At 34.0% G+C, this 12303-nt stretch overlaps 1 protein-coding gene across 1 annotated transcript in view; it reads left to right on the top strand.

Moving 5' to 3' along the window:
• The window catches only part of mgl (low-density lipoprotein receptor-related protein megalin), a 298877-nt gene that overhangs the window by 156463 nt on the left and 130111 nt on the right, over positions 1 to 12303 (top strand). Inside the window, exon 4 of the mRNA XM_081747000.1 lies at positions 10062 to 10316. Coding sequence (XP_081603126.1) covers positions 10062 to 10316 — 255 coding nt within the window. The remainder of the gene's footprint in view (positions 1 to 10061; positions 10317 to 12303) is intronic.

Genomic DNA, 12303 nt, shown 5'->3' with positions numbered 1-12303 from the left:
TTCGGTGGACGGACGAATCTCCCCTCCCCGGACAAAATATCCTTTTCTCAGGCATGTCGAACTTTATAAGAAACTTTATAAAAATCCTATACTGCAAGCGTAGAATTTTTAATTGTTCCCAAGGTTTGAACCACCATATTGCAACCAAAGAAGAAGTCCAAACAAGCAATTTAAGCGCTAGCAACTATTCCTGAGGAGGATGTGACAAGGATGTCACCAATAGTGTTTTATGGTACATAAGAGTATTAGAATAACTACGGAGTATATAATTGTATAGTATTTTCAATGGAGGTCGCCAGATTCAAATTTAAAACAAGTTCGCAACCTGAGTGAATGCAAGAAAAGCAAGTTTGCGGAGCTCGTTTATTTGGATCTTATCCTGATGGATATGTTGGCCCGCTCATCCGTTTAGTTTCTTTGGTTGTATAACCGTCAAGGTGCAATGACGAAGACCAAGAACTGCTGCCAGTGATGAAAATTTTCCGATTCATAAAAACATACTCCACTTATTCTTACATCGTTGTTTAGCCGTGATGTGAGGTGGAAAATTTTCTTCTATATTTTTTCGGAAAATTTTCCGTTCTTAACAAATATCAGTGATCAAGTAACAATTCCTCAGTATTCATAAAACTGATTGAAATTATGTATAAAAATGTCAAAAAGTGAAAGATCGTTTAAAGAATCCGAAAATTTTCATGGCTCATACAATTTTCAGTACTATGTAGGAATAAGTGAAACAGTGTTTCATAAATCGAAATATTTTGTGTCTTGTATGGAAAAATTGAAGAACATTTTATGAGTCGGAAAATTTTCATCATTTTGAAGCAAAAAGTAAAACAACCTTTTGTGAATCGGAAAGTGTTATTGCTCTGTAGAAACAAATGTAGGGAATTTTCATGAATCGGAAAATTTTCATCACGATGTAGAAACAAGTGAAAACACTTTTCATAATCCGGACAGTTTTGGATATTATGTATAGTGATGTTAGGTGGAAAATTTTCCACTATATTTAACTGCACATTCAGCTACAAAATTGAATTTCTGTAGAGGAAAGTTAGTCAGCAACAAATTATAATTTTCCAACTAGATTTCGGGAACCAGAAAATTTTCTAATATTTCAAGTTGGGAACTCAAAATTTACATAGTTTCTCTCTCTCTCTCTCTCTCTCTCTCTATATATATATATATATATATATATATATATATATATATATATATATATATATATATATATATATATATATATATATATATATATACTTATTTATAAATGTTGCAGAATGTAAATCTATAAAAGTAGTAAAGCTATGAGAAAACCGTCTTATACGTATGAAACTGACGAAATCTAATATTGTAAGATCAAAGGTGGATTCTGAGGGAAGAACGCATTGAAGTTTTTGAAAACATTCTTGAAATAAAGAATCGTTAGATTTTCACTTCATGAAACTTTTTAAGACAATATTTATTACTAATAAATTTTACGGCTAAACAACGATGTAGGAATAAGTGAAGTATGTTTTTATGAATCGGAAAACATTCATGACTTTTAATAAATTGAAATTTTTAATAATAGAATGGGATATTTGTACTCTACGAACTCATGTTCTCTGCATTTTGAATACACACACACATACAGAGAGAGAGAGAGAGGAGTTGAGTTGATTTTGAGTTTAACGTCCCTTTCAGCAGCGAGACTATATAAGACGGGACCAACTAATTAACGTGAAATCCGAACTACCCGAACTCCCGCTGGGAATCGAAGTCAGGTCTTCCATGCCAAAGGCGCGTATGCTAACCGCTTAGCAACGAAGGAGCTCGCAGATGGAGAGAGAAAGAGAAACACTGTGTAAAAGTTTACTTTCCAACTTGAAATATTAGAAACTTTTCCGGTTCCCGAAAGCTAATTGGAAAATTATAATTTGTTGCTGACTAACTTTCCTCTACAGAAATTCAATTTTGTAGCTGAATGTGCAGTTAAACGTAGTGGAAAATTCTCCACCTAACATCACTATACGTAATATCCAAAACTGTCCGGCTTATGAAAAGTTTTTTCCACTTGTTTCTACATTGTGATGAAAATTTTCCGATCTATGAAAATTCCTTTCACTTGTTTCTACGGAGCAATAAAACTTTTCGATTCACAAAAAGTCGTTTTACTTTTTACTTCAAAATGATGAAAATTTTCCAACTCATAAAAAGTTCTTCAATTTTTCCATATAAGACAGAAAACATTTCGATTCATGAAAAATTGTTCAACTTGTTCCTACATTCTACTGAAAATTGTCTGTCATGAAAATTTTCAGATTCTTTAAACGATCTTTCACTTTTTTACATTTCTATACATGAATTCAACCAATTTTATGATTGCTGAAGAATTGTTACTTGATTACTGATTTTTTTTAGAACGGAAAATTTTCCGGAAAAATATATCGGAAAATTTTCCACCTCACATCACTAACTGCTGCTGATAACTGCAATCTAATCTTCTATGTTTTGTTTTTTTTAAGACTCCTTTAATCACGTCATTTGTTAAGTACTTTTCAGTGTAAGTACTCATAATTGATTCTGACAAATTGTAAAACCTTTGCCTTTAAACCTGGGAATTGATATGCAGTCCATTGGTTTCATTTTGCTCTTTGGAACCACATGGCAATACCAGGGTGTCTACTGGTCATGAAAGCCATGAAAGTCATGTAAAAGTCATATATTTTGCTTAGTGGTCATGAAAGCCATGAAAAAGTCCTTTATTTACCCAACTGGTCATGAAAATCTGAAATCTCAGAGTATATTTTTATACTTCATACTTTTATACCTCATACTGCATGTACTGAAACAGTTGTATCAGGTCAGTAATTGTGAGTATTTCCCCCACCAGTTAGTGCTGGGTAACTGGTACTTTACTGTCTTCCTAGCTGCTCCCCATTTCATCTTCTAGTCTCTGTAATATAGTAACAACTTTTTACTGTCCAACTTTCTGATCTGCTATTTCTTTACTTCTAAGAAATGTAAATTGTGTATTTTTGGGCCTTTAGACTTATGCAAATAATATTATTCGTTTGAGTTTGCAGATTTTAAATTTGATGATCTTTTTTTTAAACTAATTTCTTTTATAATTTGTTTTGTCTTTGGGCAGTTCTCTGAGTGCTTAATTTCAGACAAATTTCTGCTAGATGGATACTTCAGAACTTGATGGAATTGATGTTCAAATTAACTCATTGAAAAAGAAGTCGAACTTGTGATATCCAATCAAGATGTCCATTTTTGTGTTCACTTTTTGTTTTAAGTTTTGATGTGATACTAGTATGCAGACTGTGAGAAAAAAAAATATTTGTAAAAGTACCCTTGAAAAAAGAGAAGAAAGAAGGCATCAGACCCCATCCAGGATGAAGGTTCCATTATGAGTATATTATCAGTATATATATGTACGCTAATTTCAAATATGACACGATGGAAAAGAATTGTATATTTGCATTATCAGTCTTTTCTTGTAAACGAAAATTATAAATGTAGAATTCAGAGTACATAAAATGCAGATAAAAAAACTAGCTGAATGTAACGGGACTATTCATAAGATTTTTTTTTAATCTATAGAACCTGGTAAGCCTTAAACCCATACTTGAACCGCAATTAAAAATTTGTTTACCTTTGCTGCCTTTTAAATTGCTCTTGCATTTTAAAATTAGTTGTCAGCAAATCGACATTATGTATTTATACATTAGACAAATAAGAACATAATGTGATCTTCATCTTAACCGATGCACCACTGATGGTAGGGGTTTCTTATTACTAATGGTAAATTTTTATCGCCATGGTCATGAAAATTTGAACAAAAAGGTCATGAAAAGTCATAAAAAAGTCATGAATTTACTTTCTGGTATTCCCGTAGACACCCTGAATACGTATTAGAAATACGAGTTAGCGAATTTATTAACTAATGCATGCGTTTAGTAATTGCAGGATATCGATCGGAAATTTGTACACACTCATACACACATATAAATACGAACATTCATTAGCCTGTTCAAAAGCAATAGCATTCTTTCCAGGAATCCAGAAATAGTAGTTGCATGCAATAAATAAAAAGAAATAAACAGATTCGTGTATTGATCGTTGAGATATCCGACAATAATTACAGATTTCATTTCCATTCTGTAGCAAAGCCATACTTGATCAACAGTAGTCTTCAACTTATCGTGTCCCTTCCTTAGGTTTAGCAATATGAAGAACTTTTAGACATCATTTTATAAAGGTCTCTGTTATTTTCATATATGTAAGTTAATAAATAAATAAATAAATAAATAAATCCTACTAATTATTAATTATGTTTTAAACTCGTTACAATGAAAATAGGTAGAATTCGGAACACGAAACTTAAAAGGAAGAAATAATTAACGGAATCTATTTAAGTGGATCGTGCTTTGCGGATTACTATATACTTCCCTCCAAGTTCTACGTAATTGGAAGCTATAAACAATGTATGTATATATAGACCGTTATACATCGTGTGACGACCTTTGGGGAAATTAGAATTAGACCCTTAACCATTTCCCTAGACTCTCCCTCTTCTAGTAAAGAACTTTTGCTTTGTGTTATTGTTATTATTATGAGTGGAGTAATAAATTGAAACTTCGCCAAACAAAAAGAGTAATAACCGTTCTGTAAGGGTAGATAAGCTATAGAGTTATAGTAACATCCCCTAAAAAGATGGTTCAACCCCTCTTTCTCTCGTAAGAAGGGGGAATGAAAATAACTTTGGGTCAAGACCGGAAGGGGCATAAAGTTTTAATAACTTTCTTTTGTTATGAGAGTTACATACATAAACACTTTAAGTATTTGTTTGTATCCGTGGTTACAGAATTGAAATCTTAGGATTGTACAATCAGTGAAGGTAAATACTTCACTCATATATATTCGATTCCGCAGGTCTATTTCCGTCATTTTATCGATTTATGTCTAATGAGGTGCTGGAAAACTTCATCTTTCGCGTGATACAAAGTAGAGGCAAATTTAATTTCGCTGTAAAACATGAGAACTAATGTTTGAAGTTATCTTCGTTTTATACCAAGCGACATAGAAAGTTTTTCTGTAGTTCATAACACATGAAAGAAACAGGAGTTATCAATTTTGGCATTTGTAACTTTTTTTTTTTTTAATTTCACGAACAAATAAACCAATCTAAACACGGTTTGTTTCTTAACTACACAAAGCAATTGTGCAAGAAATTTTTGTCCAGAGTTCAATTTCCGCTGGATGTACAAATTTTTTGGTGTTGGTTCAGTATGACGAGAAGAATTAAAGAACTACCTACTTAAGATATAGTGAATTCTGGTCTAAAAAGCCAAAAATAGCGACGATAAGAGCCGATGTGTTAACCATATATCACCTAAACCACAGGCGTCTGGCTGGCCATGATCTCCCGTAAACCGTAAAATCAGGAGATTATTATTATTATTATTATTATTATTATTATTATTATTATTATTATTATTATTATTATTATTATTATTATTATTATTATTATTATTATTAAATTACTCTATTTATCCAAAGTTTCAACAAAGAACACATGGGTGATTAAGCTATTTTGTTGGAGGTTGTACATATAATTATGTTTAACACTAACCTCAATTTCAGATTTCTATCATTACTTTTAGTTAGAATTAGCACTGAAATGCCCGTTATTCCCACGGGAAACGTAAGTTTATCTAAAATGTTTGAACCCCCTTCCACCCTGAGGAGACCCATTTTAATCAAAGTAGCATGATAAAAGCCCTGTTTGAGGTAGTTACTATGGTTTAAAAAAAAAGTGATATGCTAAAAGTCGTATTCGAAGTAGGTACTAAGATCCAAACATTCATTTTAAGCAGTTCAATGAAGTTTATTTGTTTGTATATATAAAAAGATCGTGACAAATATGAGCATGTATTATTCTTATCTTTAAGTCCTTTCTTGAAAGCCTATTTTTAAACATTATTTGCCTATAGGGGCCAGTATAAAGATTTTGAACCGGAGTTGGGTGCTTCTTGAACGGAAAAGCTAATGGAAGAAGAAGGTTCAAGAAAGTTGTACATGGCTTTTGTTTTGATGACTCTATTAGAATCGTATACTAACGGAAGAAGTAATAGTAGTTGTTTGCGAATAGTTCTTCCTCCTCTAGAACTTAGGGATGTATCTTTCTCTCCCCTCCATCTCCCGTTTCCTTCTACAATCCGGATTTGAAAAAAAAAAAAAACTTTCCTTTGTCTCGACTCCAATGTCCGTTGAATGCACAAATGAAGTCATTTGCATGCATGGAGGAACGGCCATCCCTCTACTGGAACGATTTGTTTCAGGACAGGACTCTATATACGAGGGTAGAACTTTTTGATTTTTTTTTCTTTTTTCAAACTGCAAGGGTTGGAGCACAAAGTGAAAGGTTACAGAGTTATATAGACTTCCGGAGATGTTTGTGGAATGAACACAAAAACATTCAAATAGAAAGCAAGATATTTTTAACTGGTGCTTTTTTTTATTTGAATTTTATCAACAAAAGTTAACACAACTATGTATAGTTTTCTATTGTTCTTTTTATAAAATCCATTCTACCTTTCCTTCTATATTTTCGAACATATTAATTGGTTGGTTGAATTTGAGTTTAGCATTCCTTTGAGCACCGAGGCTATATGAGACGTGGATCTACAACTTACCGTGGAAACCAAACCACATTAGTTTCCATCAGGAATCACAACTGGGTTTCCCCGCGCCGAAGATCTGTACGCTAACCATATATTAAAAAGCAGAAATATATTATACTGTGTACTCTAAATATATGATGCAAAAACCTCTTACTGGTCTACATATAAAATGGGAGGAGAAAGGTATAAATTTAACGCGAACACATGATCCTACCTATATTACAAAGGAGCAATTTCTAATGTGCCTAGTTCATAAAATCATAGAGTAAATTTATTTCGCAATTTTAGAAAGGTTCCACGAATAAAACAGAACTATTGTCAACTCAAAGTTATCTCATATATATATAACTGACTTTCTTTTGTGTGTGTGCTTCATATAAAACTACATCATTTGGTTTGGCATACTTCTAATTATCTGTCGGGAAGGAAATGAAATCTTTCAGTTTAACGTCCCACGATTATGTCTTTAAGACTAAGGGAGATGATGATTAAAGAAGTGAATGATGATAGAAGAATTAATGTGATGAGAAATTGGGAGGAAACGGAAGTACTCCGAGAAAACCCACAAACATGATGTTGTTCACCAAAAACTTACTTGGGCGGGGAGGCACCTACTTTCCAAATAGTTCAAGAATCTTTAATTTGGTTTTGAATTCTGGTAAGGAGATCAATTTATTATCGAAAGCCACGTAACAAAATCGATTATTAATATAGTTATTTAGTACTTTAATATGCCTCGTAAAGCTTTCATTGGTACAACTGCATTGGCGTATCTGTTGTTTACATTGATAGAGGCATCGTAGTGTAGTGGTTAGAGAGTTAGACTCATGTTTGCGTGGTTCCGATGCTTCCCAATTTTTAACGTCTACCCAGCGTTGTGGAGTTACATGAAAACAAGATGTGACGACCACTAGGTCTACAAAGTTCCTGATGCACCTGTTAGACATAGAAGGTCTTATGCAGAGTCGTTCTGAAGCATGATTAATGCCATACTAAAGAGTTCTACTAATATAGGTTTCATGCAGTAGTCAGGCTTTTAGTATGACGCTAATCGTACATCAAAATTACTCTGCATAAGGCGGAGAGTGACGCACTACACTAACCACGTGTTCGTCGGTAGGCTGGACGTAGTTCAACCAATCACTAATAGATGGCGTTGGAGCGGCTCAGGCCCAGAAATGGCTGTCACGCCAGTGGTTAGTTAGTTGTTCACATTGAGTTTGTGTACAATTTTGTGTTTCGAAAAAAGAAAGAATCTTCATAGATTTGAGATATAAATAATGAAAAGTGTTTAAGACCCATGTTAAATCGAAGTTTCTAATACATACTAGCTGCCATTCACTTCTGTTCCCTCTTAGGGGACTTCAAATAGTATAGATTTTTTGTCATAGATTCCCAAATACTTTTAAAAATTTTATCTAAGATTTGAATTGGATTAAGAAGAAAACAATATTGAATTTATCTAGGAGATTTTGAAAAAAAAAATATTCTGGATTATTTGAAAACAATGTGAAAACACTTTTAAAAATACATTTACAGGAATTTTTGTTGTTGGTTGTGCACATAATAGATTCACAACGTGAAGAACGTGCGTAGTAAGATAAATCCGATCAGTTTCTCTGGTATTTTCAGTCGATAACCCCCCTCCCTTTCCAATCAATTCTCATTTGCTTCCAGACGAGTGAGCGGTTACTACGCTAGTCAGCTTTATTTCTTCTTTCGTGAAAATTACCCTTCCCGGTGAGGCGAACTCTTGGTGTACGACAAGAAACACACCTTATTAAATATTTAAAAGGCCAAGTAATCTTTTAAAAGGCGTCTCAAGAAAATGCACTTAACTCTATGAAAAAAAAAAAAGCTTGCTTCGTCGTACGTTCTGGAAAGTGGATTCTTTCCTCCTTTCTGTGGGGAAGGAGGGGGGATATAAGGAAAAATCCTTAGAGGAAAATAAAAGTTGTGGTTTATACCACTTAATGATTCAAAGCACACACTCAAATTTAACAAAGTTCCATAAAGTAACACTTTCACGTGATTCTTTTATGGAATATATATCTATTTTATGAAGGAAAAGGCGGAACAAAATGACACGTGAGCGAATGAACTCACTGTTCCTAAAGTAATCACCAGTTTTTAGATTTTTTTCTTTTAAAGGAAAAAAAGATTTACGTAAAATGAGTGACCACTGGAGTTCCCGTAAAGACATATGAATAACTACTATAAGCATCCAGTACTGCCCTGAAGATTGCGTACGAGTACAATCGTTCATCCTGATTCAAGCAGGCCCATGTTTGACAACAACAGAGCTTCGGGCAGTTGCCCTTCTCCACCATGATCTTTCAAACTTTACAATGGCAATAGTAAAGAAGAACAATGAAATACCAGTTTTGGTTCAGGAGGAATTTTTCCCTTAACCCTCCTTCGGACACGCCAACTCCCTCATTCACAATCAATAACCTTAAAAAAATAAAAAAAATAAACACATGTTGTTCACGTAATGATAGCGAGATTATCTTTCATACATTTTTTTGGGGAAAGTTGTCCTATTACAACAAAATTTCATTACTTAGATCGTTTCGAAATTGTCCTATATTATTTACTAAAATAATAGTAGATGATATAACACAGTTTTAACTATCCGAATACTTTTGTTCAAGAACTATAATAATTTCTTCATGCCTCCGGCAACATTTCCATAAAATGTCATGGTCTATTTTGGGAACAAGAATTTTAAGAAAATGGATCAAAAGACTGCGATCTTGGCCAATAATTAGTTTTTGGAACAGGGGCCACAAAATTTTTGAACGGCCGCTAAATCGAGTTTTCGTATTTTTTACGGAGTAAGGACATCATACTGAGTTAACTGATAGTTTAAATTTGGCTACATTATATGTACCTCTCCAGATATAAGGCCTACAAGAAAAATTTTGATTGAAATATATTGGATCTTTAGATCCAAAAACAAAGCCTCTCACATTGGAATTATTATGTGCACTCGAATTATTAGTTGGTGCTTGCTTTCGGGTTCAGTTTCCGGTCGAAGAATGTATTTAAATCAAACGATAGCTAACTTGGACCAAGAAAGTCCGAAATAATGGCGATAAACGGCGATTCACTTAGCATAAAGCTGTTTGTCCAGCCAGAGCCCTTCATAGGCTGTAAATCCAATTAGTTTAGTTTTAATTTGTCACATTGTTTGTAATGTTGCACTTCTTCACAAACTGTTGTCGCTTTTTGTACATCAAAGGAAATATACTAGGTAGCACTTTAATATTATTGCTATAAGTTATTTACAAGTAAGTTCCTCGCTAACTTGTAATGAATATGTTATTTCTTTGACAAACACATAAGATTATGAAGTATTATTTATTAATACAATTTTAATTACAGATTTCCCTCCATGCCATGTGGGACAATTCCGGTGTGCCAACGCTGTGTGTATTCCTGCAAGTTTCCATTGTGATGGCTACAGAGACTGTATTGATGGTAGTGACGAGCAAAACTGCACAGTGAACAAGTGTCAAGACAACAAATTTCTTTGCCCAAAAGGCGCGCCAAACGGCACACCCAAATGTATTTCTCGTGCCCAGTTGTGCGATGGTAAAAGAGATTGCGAAGATGGGGCAGATGAAGAAAGAGCATGCTGTAAGTTATTTTTTTTTTATTTCCTTTAATTGTTCTACATTTATTTTATGTTCGTACATATCTGTGATCTTAGTATATAGCCTATTCATGGTAACTAATAGCTAGTATCAGGACTTAATAGTAATATAGAACATAATCAAACTTCGAATAAACTTCTCCTGGCACGCATGCTAGAATTTATTTCGGGAGGAGTCCAAATTCGACATGAGGATAAATTATATTAAAACTTGCAAAAACACTCCTAAAATTAATATACCCTACATTTACAAAATAGTCGGGATTTCGGGGAGGGTCCGGACCCTCAGCGTACGTAGACCTGACTGAAAGATTGGTGCGTTGAAAATTGAAAATAGCCGTAGGACACATACAATGGCCACAAATGTATTTAGTGCCAAAGCTCGTCTCAAGAAAGAACGGGGATTAGGATGCCAAGGACATAGGGACGGGCGCTATTTGAAGTCGCTTAGCCTTCAAAATACCGAAGACAAGTGCATATTACACATTTGAAGTATTTTTAGTGTGGCATTGCTTCTATATATGGGAGTCACGCTTATTATATTTATGCTATTTGCACCTTTTTACTACAATTATACTTCGTTGCTTGCATCAGTGAGTCTTTTTTTGTTAAGTATTAATAAGTCTTGTTCGTAAAATTTCCATTTTTATGCTGTCTTTTCATCAGACTCACCGATTACTATGTGTTTAACTTAAAATAAATAAATATAAACAGGTAATCTCCTTTGAAAATTTTCTACTCTCATGTATTAGTATAATTCTTTGACGTGATTTCAAACAAAAACTTCCAAAATGCAAACAAAATATTATTTCCCCCCCCCCCCCCCGAAATTCCGACTTTGAGTAAGTTTCTGAAATGTAGGGATATCTTTAAGTTATTATTTCAACTTTAATGTTCAATCGTGTTTAAAGAAACTAGCCACCTCTTGTCTTTCTCTTCAAAGCTTCTTCATAGCTAAGAGGTTAGCATACGCATCTTCCCATGACTGTATAGTCCATATCAGCACAGATCGTGTTTTGGGATGTCCATATCATGTCCAGTACATCCACTTCATGCTCATAGATACTTCAAAAACTAATAGGTGTCTAACCATGAACATCAAATAGACGTTCCTTAACATCCAGGAGACGTAATATAGACATCCAGTACGTCCATGTCGAATTTCAGTAACTGTCCGTTGGTCGCTTTTATATTGTGTGGGGAGGTGCATTTTAATACTTTATCCTTAAATAAAAATCTCAGACTAGTGGCATACACATGATTTTATCGATGGGAGTTCAAATTCCTAAGTTCGTATCGTTTTAGAACACATGCGATTTTTGTATAAACATCTCAGTATAGTAAATATCTATTTCTTCATAATATCGTGTTGAAGGTGGATGTGGAAGTAATATCTGGAAACTCTCCTCCTTTGTGTACGCAACCGTTTCAGATTATTATTATTATGTATTCTGTCTTTTGGCAGATCTTGGAATAATAAGTTTTTTCTTCTTCTTAAGTTTCAGTTTGAGCCTGAAAATGTTTCTTCCATGTTTCTCTATTTTCAGCTTCCTCTTTTAACTCCCAATATTTTCTTCTATTTTCAAATCATCGATCAATTGTGTTCTCCTTCTTCCTATTCCTCGCTTTCCTTCCATCTTTTCTTGAGTTGATTTTGAGTTGATTTTGAGTTTAACGTCCCGTTCAGCAGCGAGGCTATATGAGATGTGGACCTACTGATTAACGTGGAATCCGAACCACATGAGCTCCCGCCGGGAATCGAACCCGGGCATCTTTTCTTCTATAGCGGTATGAAGAAGACAATTTCTTCGCAAGATGTGTCCAATTCAATTGGCCTTTCTACGAAGAATGGTGGCTAGAAGCTTCCTCTTCTCTCCTATCCGTTTTGAAACATCTTCCATGTTGTCTTCTCCATCTTCCTCCAACACCACACTTTTCAGCTCTCTAAATATTTCTTCTTTAACTTCCTTA

Source organism: Thermobia domestica, chromosome 18 (genome assembly GCF_964235325.1).
Source record: "Thermobia domestica chromosome 18, izTheDome1.hap1.1, whole genome shotgun sequence".
Classification (NCBI taxonomy): Eukaryota; Metazoa; Arthropoda; class Insecta; order Zygentoma; family Lepismatidae; genus Thermobia; species Thermobia domestica.
The sequence above is the reverse complement of the archived record's forward strand: the minus strand, read 5'-3'. Positions and strand labels throughout refer to the sequence as shown.